Raw genomic sequence first — 19,922 nt, 5'->3', positions numbered from 1 at the left:
GCTCAGCTTGCTGTTTCCAGAGGCCCTCTGTTGGCGCCCTTGTCTGTGCTGCTCCCAGTGCCTGTCGGCAAGCAGATCGTGCCCCCTCCCAACACTGGGTCAGGTGCAGCTCTCCTTTGCTGTGGGAGGGCGGGTCACTGCCCCTCCCGATGCCACAGTCAGATATTGCAGACTGGCCAGGTAGGAGGGCAGGTCGTGCCCCCACCCAGCACTGCTGCCCCCACCCAGCACGGTGGTCAGGGGCTGCGTTCCTGCCAGAAAGGCGGGGGGCTGCCCGCCCTCTCCCGGCGCTGGTCGCTCCTCAGCTCTGTGTCGCTGTGCTCAGCCTCGGGTGGGCGCTCCGCAGGTGGGCTCAGGGGAGACCAAGAAACAGCCCTGCCCCTGCTCTGGGCCAAAACCCAGCTCCTTGTTTGTCTTGGCGGAGTAAGTTCTCTGAAGGACCAGGACGATCCTATCTGCCTCAACCTGTACACAAGTCTCTGTCTGGCCTCTGAGGCTGCTAAGCCCTTAGGTGCTGATTCAGGTTTCGCCCCCGCCCCCGCCTGGGTGCTAAGCACTGGAGGATATGGTGGCTGTGCCTGAGCCCCGCCTCTCTTCCCCCGAAAACTTTCCGAGGGTTTTCAGAGATGGGGGTATGCACCCTTCCCCCCCAGGGCACATCAGCCTTGTTGTTTTATGGAGGGCCCAGGTTGTTCTGACCTGTGCACCCACAGCCATGGCGCGCAGCCCCCTGCAGTCCCCCAGGGCTGCCTCAGTGTAGCCGCCCCAGTCCTCCGCCCGGCTCGGGCAGCCTGGCCCTGCCCCTAGCTGCCAGCCCGCGTCTCGGGCTGGGTGTCATGGGGATCCTCTGTGCCCGTTTAACTTAGTTCTGTAGGTCAAGGGCTGCTCTGTACAGATCCAAGCCTCAGAGGCTCCCCCTCTGTCCCGCTGGCCTCTCAGTTGGAGAGGGGAGACCCAGCAAAGGAGTGCTGTTCCTCGTTTGCTGCTCCCTCCCCTTGGGACCAGTCCTGCACCGTTTTGCCTTTTCTTCTTTCTTTTTTCCTTTTCTCCTACCAGATTTTTGGCGTCTCTATCTTTTGAAGAGGACGATGTTCTGTTGGAGTTCCGCAGGTGCTCTGGTTGGCTGAGTGGGTCTGTGGATGTGAGTCTTGGTGTATTTGTGGGAGAGGGTGAGCTACGAGCGTCCTTCTACTCTGTCATCTTGGCCTTCTCCTTCACATTGGTATTTTAAAGTAAGACCTGTTGGTTTTGATGTCAGCAGTGGTTTGCAAAGGATGAGTTTCTTTGGATTTTTAAGTTTACATTAAGATTCTGCATATACTGGCATAGATACCATCTGCTCACTTGCAAATGACCTAGCCCACTTATCCTAGTAGAGTCTAGAGCACGTGTGGGAGATTTCTAGATTTGAAAGGCATTAGTGAAATCAGGTAAGCTGGTCTGCTTAGGTTCCAGGGGAGGGCCAGAGGTCCAGAGGGTTAGGCGGCTTGCCCAGGGTCACGCAGCTAGAGAGACCTCCAACCTCCTAACTCCTGACTCATGGTGTGGTGTCACATTGCCTCACCTCTGCATCTTCAGACACCTAGTGAGTGTAAATATAGCTAAAGCTCTACTTTTTGCTGCTGATATGTCTTAATTTGACCTATTTAAATGAAGAAGTAGTAAAGCAGCGAGAGCCAGAATGGCATTTGGGACAAAATCGGGCTTTTGAGACACAGCGAAGATTCAGATTTTGCTCAGCATCTTCTTGCTGTGTGTGACTGAGTGTGTGCCATCATTTCCTTCTGCTTCATTTTCCTTATCTGTGAAATGGGGAGACCAAAGCTGTGTCTTGGGTTTTGGGGAGGATTAAAGAGATGATATATGTGAATTACACTGGTAGATATATTTCTGAAATGATGGCTGTGGGATGAAATGTCATCCTGATCTTCAGTTATTCAAAGATATTTTAGGGCTCTTTCTACATTTTCAGACCAGATGGTAGCATTTATGAAAACTAGTACACATCATTAAGCATTTGTCTGCTAAAGAATTTCTGTTCTTTGGGGCAACTAGGTTTGTTTTCTGTAAGGTAGGTAGAGACGACAAAGGAATTCAGTCCCTAAAAGTGGAGAAAGGCTTCCGCAAGACGTATTCCATGTCTTTGGTCTTCCCTGATGAATGTTAAGTCCATTAGGTTTCCCCTGTCAGTCAGAACACAAGGACGTGACTTGCAATACTGTGGCCACATCTTCTGCCCAAGCGTGTCAGCTTCCTTCATCAATGCAAGCCAAGGGTGGGGGTGGCTTTTCTTCTTCCCTGTTGTGAGGGACAGATGCCCTGTCAATATGTTTTCTGATTTGAAATTTGCCAGTTGAAGAGAGAAGGAAGCCACTCTTGAGAGCGTAACACAACAGTTTAAAGCACGCTGTGCTTTTTTAAAATTTCCAAAAGGTCTCTTCACAAACATTCCTGTCATGATCATTGAGGGTGGGGAGAAAGATGAGGTGCAGACTCATCACTCCTCCGAGCCTCCCTTGCAGTGAACACTAATTTTCACCACCCTGTTCGCCTTCACCCACCTACTGGTGCTCAGATTTGTGCTGGGCTTTTTCATCCTGGCTTCCTGTTCCACAAAGACTGCTGGTTTCCAGAGCTACGCAAATCCCGTTTGCTATAAAACTTGATTTTGAATTATAGTTAATGAAACTAAAAAAAGGTGACATGAGGACTTAATTTTTTTCTTCTTAGGAGAAAGAGCCCTCTATCTTCTGCCATCACTGTCTTTGGGACCAGACCCTCTTAGAAAGCACCATTTTTGCCTTGTCTTCAGAGGCTTGAGATTCACTAGTCCTGACATTTAATGGAATCTTCCTAGAAAAGCAGTCTCAAGGGTTTTCCTACAAATGTCTATCAGAACCTCAACATCCACTCACATGAGTGTGTCACATCCTGTTTTAGAGATATGAAAGGAAAACTACTGTTTTTTCTTTACTTTCTGCCTGTAGAACACTTAGGTTTTCCCCACACCAACCAGTTCTCTAACTCTACCTGGGTGTCGCACAATTCTATTCATTCTGACACTGTCTGCTTGGAATTAGCCTCAGATTAGTTAAGGGCTCAGTCCCACAAGACTGTCCCAATTTCATATGCCAACCCAAGTCTGTGTCACTGGTGCTTCTGACCCCTTCTTGGGTTTGCTGATTTGCTACAGCAGCTTACAGAACTCAGAGAGTGGGCACTGGTTCTAGACAATTACTCAAAAGTTCTTGAGTCAATAAGCCGATGACTCTCAAATTTCTCTCTCCAGCCCACCGTGTTACATGCTCATGTATTTTGATACCTTGTAGTGACTTATGAGAACTCGGGCAGATTTTCCAGTCTCACTGAGCCCCTGCATCCTCAGCTTGTGGATGCACCCAACCCCCTCTCCACAAATGGGAGTGATATGGTGAGACCCACAGGGTGCTTGCTGTTGTGAAGCTGAAGTTTATATTGTTTTTGTAAAGCTTCTGTCTGATGCAATACTAACTAAAGCTAATCCCCACCTACCAAATATAAAACCAGAAGAAAAAGAAAACTTGTAAAATTTTGTTTTATCTTAATTTTTTGGGGGGGAGGGGATTGTCTTCCCCTTCTTCCTTTTATCTAATGGCCTAGCCTTCAAGATTCCAGGTGATTCCTTCTTTATCGTGGCTGCATAGTATTCCATTTTATAAATAAACATGTGTGTGTATATATATATATATATACACACACACACACAAAATTGTATGATACCACTTACATGTGGAATCTAAAGAAACCAAACTCAGAGAAACAGAGATCAGATTGTTGGTTGCCAGCAGTGATGTGGGGGGGGGGGTGCATAAAATGGGTAAAAGTGGTCAAAAGGTACAAATTTCCAATTATGAGATAAATAAGTTCTGGAGATGTAATGTACAGAGTGATGACTGTAATGGACAATACCATATTGTATAAATTCTGTATTTTAATACCATATTGAAAGTTGCTAGGAAAGTAGATCTTTAAAGTTCTCATCACAAGAAAATAAACATGTAACTATATGAGGAGATGCATGTTAACTAAATTTACTGTAGTGACCATTTAATGATATAGAAATACCAAATCATTATGTTGTACACAAACTTACGCAATGTTATAGGCCAATTATATCTCAGTAAAACCGGGAAAGAAAAAAAAAAGATTCCAGATGTTATCAAATAAGCTACTTTCTTTTGGGCTCAAGACCCATGTGCTTAGTTATATGTTTAGTACAACCTTGTGGATATTCTGTTAGACTTTGTATTGGCTGAAATTGAACCACCTTTATACTCCCTCCCCCAAAACCATTCCTCCTGTGTTCCTCATCTCAGATCTTTATCATCACTTGCTCAGGTATACAGTCTAGAGGTTGGAATCCAGTGGTTTTCAAACTTGGTTTATGTTAGAATTCCCTAAGGGACGTTAAAAACTATAGGTGACCAGACCATGAGCCGGACCAATCACTTGGAAATTTGGGAGTGGGACATAAGTTCTTTTTCCCCCTGAGCTTTGTGTGTGTGTGTATGTATGTATGTATGTATGTATGTATGTATGTATTATTTATTTATTTAACATATAGTCAGCTTACAATGTGTCAGTTTCTGGTGTACAACATAATGCTTCAGTCATACATGAAGCTATATTCATTTTCATATTCTTTTTCACCATAGGTTACTACAAGATATTGAATATAGATCCCTATGCTATACAGTATGAACCTGAGCTTTTTATTGATCTGTAATACACAAAAAGTACAGTGTGCAAATCATAAGTGTATAGTGCAATGAATTGTTACAAGCTCATACTTTCATATAAAGGTTCCTGGTTCAAGCAGCTGCACGCTGTGGCCTCCCAGAAGCCCCCGTCTGCAAACAAGCTGCCCTGACTTCTAATGCCATGTAGTTCTGTCTGTCTTAGGGCTTTACTTCAGTAGAGTCGTAGAGCTTGTCCTCTCTAGATCTGCTCCTTCTGCTCAGTGTGGTATTCGTCATTGCTGTGTGGAGGGGTAGTTCTTGCATCCTCATTGCTGTGTAGCGTTCCATTGTGAGAATAGAGCACAGTTTATTTGTCTGTTTTCTCACTGATACACATTTGGGTGTTTCTGTTTTCTGGCTATTTTAAACAGCCCGTTTTTGTACTTGTCTCATACACATACACATATCTGATGGATAGATGCCTAAAAGGGGAATTGCTGGGGCACAGGGTGTAAATGTTTTCAGCTTTTGTAGGCAGATACTGTCAAATTGTTTTCCAAAATGTTCCACCAATTCTTACTCCCACCAGCAGTATTTGAAAGTTCAGGTTGTTCTACACCCCCTGAACACTTGATATCTTCTGAGTTATTCTTCCCGCACTTTAACGATCCTTGCGGGTATGTTGCAGTGTGTTTTTATTTGCGCTGCCAAAATCATTGAGTTGAGCCCCTTTCTGATATCTCATTAGGTATCTTTCTGAAGTGTCTGTTCAAGTCTCTTGCCCATTTGAAAGTGCGTTATCTTTTTTGTTAAAGATTTATATGAGTTTTAAATAATATTTTGGGTAAAATCCTATTTTAGATATATGTAGTGTGAATGTTTTAACTTATTTTATTGGTTGCCTTTTAACTCTTTCTAATGATTTCTTTTGAAAGAAAGAAGTACTAAATTTTAACATAGTCCAATTTAGCACTATTTTTCTTTTTGAATAAGTGCTTTGGTGCCCAATTTGAAGAAATCTTTGCATTCTGTGCAGATCATGACTGTGTTCCCCCATATCATTTTCTAGAAGTTGTGCTGTATTTCCTTCCATAGTTAGATCTGCAGTCCACTTGGAATCAGTTTTAGGTATAGTGAGAGGTGGAGTCAGGAGTCCATGTTTTTTCTTACTGAATCTAGTTGACCCAGTACCTCCTCTAAAGGGATCAATGGTGTTAAAACCTCCCCAGGTGATTCTAAGGGGCAGCCAACCCCTGCCCTGACACCGCCCTAGACGCCCTCTTCTTTCCCCTCACGTTGAGTCAGGCACCTGGTCCTGTTGATGCTGCCCCCAAAGGACTCTGAAATTCCTCTCTTCTCTCCTCTGTTTCCTTAGGTCTCATCTATTACGGCATTCTCGTAACTAGTCTCCCTGCCTCCAGTGGCTTCTCATTTTGGGAAGACCCCTTCCCACTTCCCCTCCACTGATGATAGGAATCTTTTTTTCCCAAACCTCAATCTGACTTAATTTGAATTAAATCTCTTCTGAAGGTCTAGATCGTAAATTACTCTCTATCTGAAACCTTTGATGGGAGAATCTAAGCTCCTTAGCATGCAGTCTAGGACCGTTCACACCCTGGTTCCAACTTTGCGGCCACTTTGCCTTGTCCTCTCTGACATGGCACCTAAGCCACAAGCACCTTGCGGTTCCACATACAGCAGGCTTCTCCATGTGCCTTTGCTCATATTGTCCAGATGCCGAGAATGGCCGTTCCCACCTCTCTGCCTTCACAGCTCACTCTTCAAGAAACACAGCTCAGGCATCACCTGTTTCATAAACCTTCCCAGCCTTATTCTTCTAGCAGAATTTGTTGCTCTGTTCTGTGACATGCACACGTTATCAGCTGACTCACACTACGGCCAGCATCTGCCCCGTGCAGCAGTGAGTGGAGCGCTCTCTGACGCTCCAGCTAGATAGTAAGCTCCCTGAGGATGGAGGCTGGGCCGTGCTTCTCTCAGTCTCCCTGGTGTCATCCCTCCCACACAATCGGGGCTTAATAAGTACTTGTTTTGTTCATTTAATCACTGAAAAAAATCTTAAGAAAGCTGACTTTTGGTAAATACCAGTTCACTCAGGGAGTGCAGATTCAGAATTTTTCTTTATCGGGGGATACGTAATTGTTTCCAGTGTCACCTCTGTATTGATTTTTATTCATTTGATTTTTCAATCCCTTTAGTTAGGGTTTATAATTTAGCATAGCAGCCCTCTTTTACTGGGGGAAATGAAAGCCTGTATCCTGATTCTGGGAGCTTGTGTGATCAGCTTCTTATCATTTTCACATAAAGCAGCATTTTATGCAAATTTGAGGTGACTTGCTTCCAAAGAGCCAGCATTAGTAAGAGTGATTGGAAAGTGGGGTCCCGCCCTTCTGCACCGTAAAGAACAGTCAGGAGAACAGAAAAGGCCCAGCAGCCTGAAAAATCTTAAAATCTTGTATCTATAAGGGAAATACCAGTCTGATGGCTATCAGCATGACCTGCTCTCCTGAATCATCCTGTCAGACCTCAGAGTTCGTATGTAATTAGATCTTATCAGCACCCTCTCACTCCATTTCAGAGCATGATAGGCGATTTGTTGTGCTTTTGAACAGGGAAGTCTTTTCTAAGGATTAGAAGAAATGATGTGTATAGAAGATTTTATTTTAAAAAATCAAAACTTTTAAGTGAAATCATTCAGCCCACAGTTAGTAAGCAAGCATCTGTTATATGCTTGGCCTTGTGCTAGAATTCAGTAGGAGGCAATTTCTCAACTTATAACAAGAATGAGACATGCAGGAAAGAGAGAAATAAAGTATCGTGTGAGATATGATCGCTGTATGTACAGGGCACAGTGGGGGCGTAAATGAGGGAAAGGGGTACATATACTTGGCAGCAATAGAGGTAAAGAGTAATTGGGAAAGACCGTAGGAAAGGTGTGCCTGGTGTTGTGTGGGGCAGGTAGAGAGAGAGGGAAAAGGTCATTCTGAGAAGAGGGCCAGTCCTAGCAACTTCAGGAAACTGCTAGAAGTTTCCTGTGGCTGAAGGCCAGGATACACTTTCTGTCTAAGAAGAATCACAGTTAAGTAGAGGGAGCTTAACTGTCTCCTTTTTCTCAGCTTTTTATCAACGAGGAACCTGAGACTCAGAGAGGTAAAGTAACTCATGCAGAATCACACAGGGAACTTGCTGGCGTGCCTGACGCTCATAGAAACAGCCAGTATTTATTGAATGTTTATCGTGTGCCAACATTGTGACATACATTATATCATCTAATCCTTACATCATCCTAACCCCCTGAGGGGGGAGGTACCACTTTACAGATGAGGAAACTGAGGCCCAAAATCACCAAGCAAGAAATAGAGCCAAGATTTGAACTCAGAGCATCTGACTGCAGAGTCTGTGTCTTAACCGCACCCGTTAAACTGGCTGTCCTTTCCGGTGTTCTTTCCACATTTAGCAGCTAACTTACACCTACAGTTACTCTCTTTTATGTCTACCCTGAAAACAGAGTTACAGAATTGAAATATTTACAGTCACTTTTATTGATTTACTTTCAGGGTTCTATCAAGGATAGACCATCATTTTTTGTCAGTTTAGATTTCAGACCATCAGCCTAAGAATTCAGTAGGGGAAGCAAAGCCATTGAGGATGTTATAGACTAAGAGATTTATTATAGGAATCAGAGCTTGAAAAGCTGTAGGATGATCTGGGTAAATAAAGGGCAGAAAAAGCGGAGGTGAGGATCAGAAAAGGTTCACTGCCCAGCCCTGACCCAGGTAAACAAACTTAGGCAGGAATCTGGAAAGTAGGCAGGTGTGGCTGCTGGAGCAGCACTGCAGAGGGCAGCTGGCACAGAAGACTGTGGGAGGTTGTTGGCTCTTCAATGTCACTGCCTCTGTGAGTTTGCAGCAAAAGCTCCGTGGCAGGCCCGGGGTCACTCTTGGTCAGCAGGATCAGCATTCAAGAAAAAGAGCTTGGCACAGAGTATATGAAGTTGAGGACAAACTGGAACCCGTATCCACCTCTGCCTTCAGAGTGTATGGCTACTGCTTCACCTTCACATCCCATATCTTGCACAGCCTCACGTGAGACCAGTTCTAGCTTGGAAACGTGCAGAGAAGGGGTTCTGGGAAATACTGCTTCCTGTACAACCAAGTCAGCAGTGGAACACTCCAGCACACATACTCACAGAAAGGAGAGCATGGAAGGGTAGAAAGGACTGCTTTCCTTTGTCTTCAGTGCCTGTGGTGTGTGTCTGTGACAGTTACTCTCTTGAGTGTTCATCACTGAATACTGATAACAGAATGAGATGATTTTCAGGGATACATAGCGAGCAAGATTTGGAGCCCGGATTTTCACCTGTGTTTGTATGAGCCAAAGCTGATGTTTATTTTAATGCACTGTGCTGCTTTCCATGACAGGCAAGACCTAATGGTTTGTTTTCCTGTTTAACTAAGATTTAGCAGAGGTACTGGGTTTTCGACATTCCTGATTAGTTAGCACACTGGTTACTTGGGAGAGACGGAGCAGTTACTCACGTGGATGCCACTTCTAGGTCAGAGGAAAGTAACTCCATCTGGCAGCAGGAGTAGAGCTTCTGTTTTGCTCTCGGCGGAGCGTTGACTTCCCTTCGGCTGTGCCCAGAATGAGGAAGCTCGTCAAGGGATGCTGCAGATGATGCTTTAGAGCTGGGAGATGACTCAGATTGAGCCTTGGCTGCCCCTGTTTCTCTGCCTTAAAAATAGTATAGATGTTGAGGCCAAAAAAGAAACTGCTTTTTTTTTCCAGCAGGAGACAAATCAGTGGAAGCCTTTTTTAGGAGTAAGTCTTTTTTTCCCAGTCATCCTAATTTTACATCCTGTCGTTTCAGTTCACCAGATTTATTCCTTACAGAAATCACCTAGATGTGGACTCATCAACACCTTGCCTTTGATGGTTTTTTCTGATGGCACTTCACCTGTTCATCCTTATTAACTTTCATCTTCCTGGCCACTTCTCTTTACACCCCTGAACGTATCTCTCAGTAGAACTTTTTGGTGGGAAGACCCTCAAGATTAGAGCAGTACCCAGATTGTCAAGATCCTGTTAGTATTGTTTATCCAGTTCAGCCACTAAATTAGGTCTCCTGATGGAAAAAGAAGCGGAAAATGTCTTAAATTTAGTTTTTCATAATGAAAATAATATATGCTCATATTATAAAAAATTAAATAGTTTTGTAAAGCTTTTTACAAAAAACAGCAGTCCCCCTGGAATTTGCATCCCTTCCCCCATTTCCATTTCGCAGAAGCAGCACTTTCAAACCTGTTTGGCTCTTTCTTTGGTTTTTACTTCTTGAAACAACATGCTTAGGTTGCTCTTGCTAGATTTTCCAGTTTTAGGTGTTTCAGTTTGATTCCCTATTTAGAAGATGAGAATTATTTGCTTTTTTCCTGTTTTTCCCTTCCTTCTTCCACATCCTTTCTCTCTCTCATTTTATCAGTTTGTTGATAGCATAATTTTTGTTGGATCAATATTCAGTGTTTACATTTTATGCCTTTATAAACTGGTAGAAAGTGGGTAATATGATTATATTTCCTTTCTTGTACAACCTTTTTGTTTTTCCTGGAGTTAATAGTTGTTTTAATTTTCATTTTCTTAGCTTTCTGTGTACCTTTTAGTAATTCTTTGCCAAACCCTCTACCACAAATAAGAATTTCCTGTCAGGAGAAATTAAACATGCCAGATGTTAATCATCTCTGAGAGGCATATCTGGTACTGCATTCTAGATTGGTTGCTGTCTTAGATTGGGTCCTCCCAGAAGCAAATCATGAGTCAAGGATATGGGCATAAGTGGTTGATTTAGAAGATGATTCCAGGAAACCCTGTAGTAGGAGTAGGGAAGGGGAGGAGGCCAATGAAGGGCATACTGTAAAGTGAGGCACAGTGGTGGGCAGCTATAACCTGATTCCCCTGGGGATGGCGGGGAGCCTGGCGCTCCCTTGTAGCTCGTGGCTCCCTGAGTTGCATGCACCTGGTTATGTGTAGTGTCAGCTACAGTTGTCCTCAATGCCTGGTGCACAACAACCGTCTTGACAGCCCCCTTTGTCATCATTTTCACCTCTTTTCTTACACGAACTCCCTTTTTCTAGATCCCATACCTGTCCCTTTTCTTGACACCTTCATTTCAGTAGATTGCCTCTTCCATTACCTTGGGAAGAAAAATAAATTGAGATCTTTGTGTATTTGGAGATGTCATACTTCATTGATAATTTGAGTATAGAATTGTAGATTATTTTCTCCGGTCATTGCTTCATTGTTTTCTGAGGAAATTTCTCATGTTGTTCATGGTTTTCTCACATTCAGTGGCCTTCTAACATTCAATACTTTGCATGTAACATATTTTTTTTTCCTCTCTGAAAGGTTTTAGGACTGTCTCTTTGTCACCAGTGTTAGGAAATTTCATATTAATGGTCCTTGGTCTGGACCCTTTTGTCCATTGTACTGGGCATCCAATCTACCCTTTCAATCTGTACACGTTCATTAGTTGAGAAATCTTCTTGAACTTTTAAAAATAATTCCTTACCCTTCTTTTTCTTTGTTCTTTCCTTTTGGAGCTTCCATTATTCAGCTGCTAGATCTCCTGGACTGATCCTGATTTTACGCTTTCTTTCTGATTTTTTAATCTCTAGTTTTGTTGTTGTTGTTCTGCTTTTGGGGGGATTTGCCTCAAATTTATCATCTATACTTTTATGATTTTTTTATTTTTTTGTATTACTGAAATTCATATTTAAAGTTAAATTATATTTTAGTTGCTAAGAGTTCGCTGTTTCTTTTTTATTTCATGGATGAATTATCTTAAACACCTAAGAATATTAATGATAGTTATTTTTCTTTTCCTAAATTTTTTTGTTTCCTACAATTTCCTTGTTTGTTTTGCCTCTCGCATGTTAGAAGCTTTCTTCAGAGTCTGATGTTAGTGGCTAACCTTTTCTACTTGAGTGTGGGACAGTAAAGCTAAAGTGGGTAAATTACAGTTTTACTAATCCAAGAGTCTTAAAAAAAATTAAATGGTTGTGAATAAATTTAAAAGGCAATCTTTTCAGATATCAGTGATATGAACATTAAGTATTTTAGATGATTGGAAGAAACAGAAGTATTAATAAGTGAAGTGAAGTGAAGTGTTTGCTTCATTCTGAGGCAATCAAGCCTCAAGTTGTTGCACTGGGTGCTTTCAGCTGTGAGTATCTTTCAGTCTCTTCTCTTGAGTTGGCTGTATTCCCCAGGGAAGAATCTTCCTGTCCCCCGCCCAGAGGGTGCGAACCTGGCTGCCAGTTTTCTGGGGGACAAGTAAGGGAAGTGGGCTGGTGCATCCCACAGGTCACTGTCTGGACTAGCCCTGATGCTCTGTTTTCAGTATAGGTCAGCTGTCTTCTCTCTTCAAAAGAATTCTGTTAGATCACTACACCTTTTATTCTCAAACAAAAGAAGCAAGTTTCCTGTTCCTATTCTCTGTAATGTTTCAAAAGGCTCTCAGTCACATGAGCCAAAGGATGTGAGCAGAGTCTTCTTATGAAAACCACTGCCATGATAGTCTACTGTGTCCAAGGTGGTCTCTTTATTAATTTATTCTTTCCTTCAGCAGACACGTGTTCAACATCTACTGCATGTGCAGCTTTCTGCTAACCCTCTCTGGGAGAGACACAGAGCAACACACCAGTATCCTGCTCTCATGGGCCAGGGAAGAGATTGCTTTTAGGAGGCTGTCCCTGCAGTAAATCCAACTTGCACTAGAATAGGGAAGGTGAGAAAGTAAAGATGGGGGCTTAGAGAGATTGTAACAATTTGAAAGAAAGACTGAAGCTGTGGGGGGAAAAAGTCAATGTGAAGGAGAAGAGGTAGGTCCCTTTAGAAGAGAAGACAAGGGTGCCCAGGGACACGTCCAACTTAGTGAAGCAATCTAGGTTGAGACCATACTATGGGAATTCTAGTGTCTTAAATTTGTATTTTTCAGGCTTCCTCTCTGTTTCTTAAAGTCCTGCTTTAAAAAGTCATTTAAAAACAATTATGTTAACATTTTAAAATGATTAATTCAGAAGTCTGATGATTTTCTTTCAAGAAGTTTTGCTAATCCAAGAGTCTTAAAAAAATTTAATGGTTGTGAATAAATTTAAAAGGCAGTCTCTTCAGATATCACTGATACGAATCATTAGGTATTTTAGATGATTGGAAGAAATAGATATACTAATAGAATATGGTTTTCTTCCCCCTTCTCATGAAAATACAGAACATATTCAAGGTATTTTTAAGTAATTAGTAGAAGAATAAAGCTCGTCATGGCTGAACAGCATTCAAAATGATGAATTTGAAAATCAGCCACAGCATATTAAACTGTTACAATTACTTCTAGTAATTACTGACCAGAAACAGCCCTTAACAGAACCAAAGTATAAGTACAAATCAGTAACAAGCCTTTGGAAAAGGAATAAATCTTTAGGGTATAAAATGGTCAAAATAGGATTTGAAGGGATTCACCGCCATGTGTGGTTTCATTACTCTGTTTCTTCCATCTCCATTTATCTTCTTTCCTTCTATTCATTTTGTACCTCTTATTGCCTGGTGTGTGCTTACTTCAGTGTTATCTGTGCTGTTGTTACCCTCTCTCTGTGTTTCTCAGTACCTTGCGTGTATTAGCTGTTATTACATTTACCATGTTTCTTGCTACTATCGGTTTATATATCTAACACCTCACTTACCCTGTGAGCACCTTGAGGGAAGGGGCTGTGTTCTTCCTGGATCTCAGATACGGCTTGTTGTAGAAAAGTCTTTGAATATATACCCTAGTAATAGCATTCCCTCAAAACTGTGTGATCATGTGACATTTTCAGTTTCTGAAATTTAACGTATATAGTACACTTTTCTTTGAAAAGCAGAGTAGTGAAAATGTGAATTTTGTATTTTTTCCGGTGACCGCCAGGCTTTACAAAATATCACTATTAGCTTGACTAACTGCCATTTCTAAGCTTAAAGACACTTCTCTTCCGAATTCTCCTTTGCAGTGCCCACCCCCATGGGCCAGAGTGATGCTGTACTTCTGTGACTTGCTGTCATCTCCCCGCATGATGCTTAGTATACACACTTCTCTCGAATTGCTTTTAAAACAGACCCTACCCTCAGTTCACAACAAACTTCATAAAGGCAGAGGCCATAGCTGTCTTGTTCATTATCATATCCCTGGGACAGGCTTGGGAGGGAATCCTGTCATGATAATTCTCCTCCTCTCCAGTTTTGACCTCTGAAGCCCAGAGTTCAAGTAAAAGCCTATTTGAATCACATGTTCAAGTTGAAATGTTGACCACCAAATGCAGGAAGTATGTGCTATGGGTGTGATTCTGTCAGGGGTTTCCATGCAGATGGACTCCGGGCACAATCCTAGGTTAATGGACAGTCCCAGCTCTGGTGATGAAGCTGAGAAACCCTGGTGTCCTAGTATCATTGGCTTTAATAGTGTGCTAGTAAAACTCTTTCTTCCATGAAAACTGGATTTGCCTTCTAGGCATCTTCTTTTATAAAAATAAAAGCAAAAAATAAATTGAAACTCTGTCTTTGTGGCATAGAACTGATTTTATGAAGAACTTATGTATGAGAGGAGTAAATAAGTCTTTTTAATGAACACGATATTTCTGTACTTCATGGGTCTGTTTACTGTCTGAATCTTAGTTGAGAAGTGATTTTGAAAATAGTTCTATTTTATACATGGTGTAAGTGAAACATGGCATAAGGCCCACATGCAAGAATTAACAATTAATTTCCTACTTTAGTTTGTGCACTCCTAGAATTGAAATATAAAGTAGAATCCTAAAACTTAGAGATCACGTAATCCAGTACTTTTTCAAATGCTTTCCCTGGGCCACTGAGGTCCACAGAAGCACAGCAGGGCCACAGCAGTGAAGAGTGTCGGAGAGGGCACAGGGAGCGGGCAAGAACACAGAAGGATAGCATCTTCACCTGGAAGAGCTTTGCCTTTTCTGTTAAATTCCTCAGAAGATTTTGAGAGATAGGGAGAGTTCAGTGATTTAAAAAATATCTGTATTTGTCTGTGGACCTACCTCTAGGTGAAGGTGCAAGTCTCAGTCGCTGATTCTCCATCCAGCCCTGTTTCCACTCCATCACATTGCCTCCTGTGAAAGTCTCTTATCTCTTTGCCTCCAGCTTCCAGAGCCAAGCTCAGCATGATCAACACCATGTCAAAAATCCGTGGCCAGGAGAAAGGGCCAGGCTATCCCCAGGCAGAGGCACTGCTGGCCGAGGCCATGCTCAAGTTTGGAAGAGAGCTTGGAGATGATTGCAACTTTGGTAATGAGTGCTTTCTCACAGTTTAAGTGTTCATTTGTCCATGGGGATTTTAGTGCCACTGACAAACTCTGTAGGAGAAAATTCAAACCATTTTGTTTTGCTTCTCAGTTTTAGATCTTGTACACATGGGCCCAAAATTTGTTTTCAGAGCTGTTTCATGATTTTTAGTATGATTCGTCATTGGAATTTTATTTATATTCTTTTTCCCTGCTAAGAGCCCATCATTACGGTAGCTGGCTGACCCATCCAGATGCCTGGACGTTTACCCTGGCATGTGTCTGGCTGTAACTGAGTTTGGGGGCACAGCCAACAGTCACAGTCAGCATGATTCAGCACTCGGCCCCTGGGCTTTCTCTGAGATGTCTGCTCTTCTCTGTATGGTTTTACCGCTCATTTTACCAGTCCAAGTGCATTCTCTCACCCCTCCCTCCTTTGACCCTCAGCTACCATACTAACCACCTCTGTTTTCACTCCTTCACCATGTGACATCTCAGAAAATGACAGTCCTTCCTGACTGAGCCCTGCTCTCCGTTCCTGGTGTTTGCCTTTGCTGAATGCATTGGCCTTAAACAGCTCCCCCATAAGGGAAAACTAGTACTTACAAAGGAGGGTAGGGAGCTTCCAAATTTGCTTTTTAAGGAAAAAGCAACGTTTTATGTTCTTTATGATAAGGATTCCACCACCACCCCTCAGAGGCATTGAGTCTCTTGTACTCAGTGAACTCTCACGAGCTTTCTTAAGTGGGAAACTACACTGATCTCTGGAGGGCATCATATACCGTCTCTTGTCTTGGCTGCCTTCAGAAGCCAGGCTGTAATCCCTGGGTGTTCAGGCCCTGTTATTGCAAATTAATGTCAGCTTTGTTCTTTGACATGCAAGCGCTTCATTATTCCCTTCCAGGCCCAGCGCTTGGAGAGGTGGGCGAGGCCATGCGGGAACTCTCGGAGGTGAAAGACTCTTTGGACATGGAAGTGAAGCAGAACTTCATTGACCCCCTTCAGAATCTTCACGACAAAGATCTGAGGGAAATTCAGGTATCTGCAGCCAGTAATCTGGAAAGTGGGCAGTTAGGGTCATACGGACGCAGGTGCCCTTTCCCTGTAGAATGCATTTTTTTAATGCTTACCGTGCACATTGTCAGCACTGACGGGGCACGTAAATTGCAAAACAATCCAGCAGGCTAAATCAAGAGAAACCAGAAATGCGGCACGTTTTGCCCCACTCTTGTGACTGTGCCACTCATGAATATCACACTTGACTTCTCTGCGTTCAGTTCTCAAGTTTTTTCAAGCTTTTTTCTCCTGAAGGACAATATCCTTTCCTTGATAATATATAATTTTATTAATTGTTCTGTGGTTTCCTGGGCTAATTTCACCCTCTAAAATACTAGCCATACCAGTTGTTAGCTTGAATACTTAGTTATTTTATTGCTCTCTAAACAGTGTGTTTTTATAGTTTCATAATGGTTATTAGGATTGAGGAAAAATAACCAACTATCCTCTTCCTAAAACATGTAGAACAAGTTGAGCCATTCCAAATAAATGAAGTCCAGCTGGTTTTACCTCTAACAAAGTGTGTTATGTTTACTCATTCACTCCTTCAACAAATGGTTGTTGAACTTGTCTGAAACTTGATTTTCTTGACTGTAAAATGAAGTGTCATAACCTGCAGCCCCCCAGTCTCCTAGCTAAATCTCCCTCAGCCCTGTCACCTGGTCAAGGTCACACAGTTAGTATGTGGCAGACTCACTGTACATCCAAAATGTAACCCTGACTCCAGTACTCTACCCTGCAGCTGCCTGCAAGTTCAGATGTTGTAAAAGAATTTTCCTTCCAAAGGAACAAACATTTAGTTTGGATCAGGGCCTGGATTGGAGGCAGGGTGTGCAGCGGGAAGGAAGGTCGAAATTCTTCCTCCTTTTCTTCTTGTTCCTTCTCTACTCCCAACTCTGTTTCCATTTTCTTCCCTTTCACTCCCTGCACATCCAGAACCAAGGGGAATCTAGCATTTTCTCCTACCCAGTCGTAGTGGAGTGCTGCAATTTCTAGGGAAAAGACAACTTGCGCACTTGGTCACTAGAGGTGACAGGCGAGGCTGGGCAGCCCGGCACCTGGGATGATGCAGAGAGGGGCTGAGCACAGCATAGGGCATCAGGTCCCTTCAGAGCTCCCTTCTAGTTAGGTCTTGTGACTAAGTGTCATCCTCTGTCAGATGGCTCAGATGAGAGACTTAAATTAATCCATGGTTCCCTGAAAGCTGCTATCAGTCCACTAGGCTAAGTGTTGAGACATAGATTCCTAGACGCCAGCCCTGCATGTTCTAATTCAGGTGATCAAGAATCCATATTTTTATAAGTGTCGTAGGTGGTGCTAACAGAACGGATAACCTCACAGGTAAATAGTTTCCAGCACTGACGTTCTATGATACGAAAAGTAAGAATACCATTCTTTCTCACTTCGTTTCAAGGAAAGTGTTTCTCCTCAGCCTTCCCATGAAACACCATTTGCCTTGAAGGTGTGGCTTGTGGGCCCCATAGGCCTGTGCTTTCCCAATGCGTAGAGTGTGTACACATTTCCAGCTTCTGTCGTGGGGCGGAAAGACACATTCCAGCTCGGCTCTGGACCGGCAAGAGCAGAGAGTAAAGGGCACTGGTATTTCCCACATTTTTTGGTTCCTCTTAATTAGTTTCAGAGACGTGTCCCTACATTTAGCCTTTGGAAACATTTGCCTCACAGGTGCATGTTTATTCTTCTGGTGGAGTGATATTTTAGGACTTAGCTTGTCTTACTTTGGAAGCTAATGGGCATGATGGGGAAGTGAGCTGTCAATAGGCCTTTTCCTTAAGTCCTTTCAAAGCATTTCCCTGCCTTTTGACTTTTTCAGCATCATCTAAAGAAGTTGGAGGGTCGACGCCTGGACTTTGATTATAAGAAAAAACGACAAGGGAAGATTCCAGATGAAGAGCTCCGTCAGGCTCTGGAGAAATTTGATGAATCTAAAGAAATTGCTGAGTCAAGCATGTTCAACCTCTTAGAGATGGATGTGAGTGACTCGCCTATGGTTTTTAATTTAATCTTGCCATTGAGGCACAAGTTTAATGTGTCATAATGGATTGCACCATGTGGTGAGAACTTCATTGGATGGTTATTCTTTTAAATAATTTGAAATTATAAAGTAGACTGAGAAATGGTAAAGCTTTTTCTGTATTCTTAGTTTGATTTAACTAGACTTTTGTCTACTAATGATCAATAGTGGGGAGATAAAGAGTGGTTCTGATGACCTGTATGTAAGTCCAGTAGCTTAAAAAAATACTCTGTTGAAATGTAAGGCAGATTGACTTCAGACTAAGAATATCAATCAAGTAAAGTACATTCAGAAGTCAGTGTCCAACAAAGGTTAAGATGTTCTGTGTTTTGAAGTAAAGTTGACATTTTCTTTCCAAAGGTAATTTCAATTGAGATTTAAGATTGTAGCACAAATACTGCACTTGGAGCACAGATGAGATTGTTTAAGAGTTGCTTTTACATTTCCTGAATACTAAATTAGTATTCATGGCTTTAGAAGTTACATTCTGATCATTCATATCATGAATCCTGTTCACCAGCTTCCCTGTCCTCGCTCATCCTCACCTCTGGCCCTATGAGTTGCTGACCAACTCCGGCCAAGATGGTTACAGAGCCCTGATGGACTTATCACTCCCCCGGCTGGTGACACAGGAGGCATGTTGAACACACCCAGACTCTCCCAGTGCCCAAAGACAGTGTCGGTTTGTGTTTGTGTAAAATAGTTTGTCCACCTACCTGCTGAAGAGGAAAACTCGGCGTGAGGATGACCTGAATCAGTGGTCCTTCCCTGTACCCTGGGCCCCACCCCAGCCCAGACTCCTGGGGCAGCGTGGCCTCTGTTGAGTTGGAGACCATTATTCAGCTTGATCACAACACAAGGTGCAGAATGAAGAAGAGTAACAAGGATGCTTAGAACATTAGAGCTGGAATGAACCCAAAATGTCGCTTGACTCAACCCTTTTACATTCGAGATGAGGCTCAGAGAGGAAAAGGATTTTCCATCATACCACACAGCCTCCCATAGTGCCTCACATGAGACATCCATATTCACATTTGTATTAACAGCACTAATGTTGTCTTAGCACGAAAAGTATAGGGAGCAAAGAACAGTCCAGTCAGTGTATCTTCTTCCTGTGGAAAATCAGTACAATAAGCCCGATCCTAATCAGAAGGCTGTAGCTGAGCATAAGCTGTTTGGTAAAGTCCTGTGGCCTTCAGGAGGATTCTGACTCGTGTGTCTCTTCATGGTACTGGAGTTTCAAAGCACAAGGATGCTTTCTTATCCTTAATCAACTTGAAATGTGCAAAACTATCTGTCAGCCTGTCTCATGACACAGTCATGAGCATCTCCAGACACTGGGCAATGTCAGGGGTAGCTCTGTCATGTCCTGGGAGTAGCAGCTGCTTCAGGACAGTGATCTGGTAACTAAGGCGTGATTCCCCCGTTCATCTGCAGATTGAACAAGTGAGCCAGCTCTCTGCGCTCGTCCAGGCCCAGCTGGAGTACCATAAGCAAGCAGTCCAGATCCTGCAGCAGGTCACTGTCAGACTGGAAGAAAGGTATTTTACAGTTCCCTGCATTTTACATTTCCCTTTTCTTGTTACAAAACTGTGTGTAAAGGAATGGAAATAGTAGAGAGAATATATTTGAAGAAGAACTTCCGACAAAATTCCTGCTGATCCCACACAGGCACCTTGTAGACCATTTGTTTTGGTTTTATATTGTCTTGGGCTTTGTTTTATTTGTTCTGTTGAATCTAATCTTGTGTTTATAAGAGATTGATACTTA

The 19,922-nt window shown here is 42.8% G+C and overlaps 1 protein-coding gene across 2 annotated transcripts in view; it reads left to right on the top strand.

Moving 5' to 3' along the window:
- Positions 1-19,922, top strand: part of SH3GL2 (SH3 domain containing GRB2 like 2, endophilin A1) — a 170,836-nt gene that overhangs the window by 145,663 nt on the left and 5,251 nt on the right. For both annotated transcript variants that reach the window (XM_032477632.1, XM_032477633.1), the window contains 4 exons: positions 14,925-15,068; positions 15,969-16,102; positions 17,952-18,110; positions 19,590-19,693. In XM_032477632.1, coding sequence (XP_032333523.1) covers positions 14,925-15,068; positions 15,969-16,102; positions 17,952-18,110; positions 19,590-19,693 — 541 coding nt within the window. The remainder of the gene's footprint in view (positions 1-14,924; positions 15,069-15,968; positions 16,103-17,951; positions 18,111-19,589; positions 19,694-19,922) is intronic.

The sequence above is a fragment of the Camelus ferus genome, chromosome 4 (genome assembly GCF_009834535.1).
Source record: "Camelus ferus isolate YT-003-E chromosome 4, BCGSAC_Cfer_1.0, whole genome shotgun sequence".
In the NCBI taxonomy this organism is placed as follows: Eukaryota; Metazoa; Chordata; class Mammalia; order Artiodactyla; family Camelidae; genus Camelus; species Camelus ferus.
The sequence above is the reverse complement of the archived record's forward strand: the minus strand, read 5'-3'. Positions and strand labels throughout refer to the sequence as shown.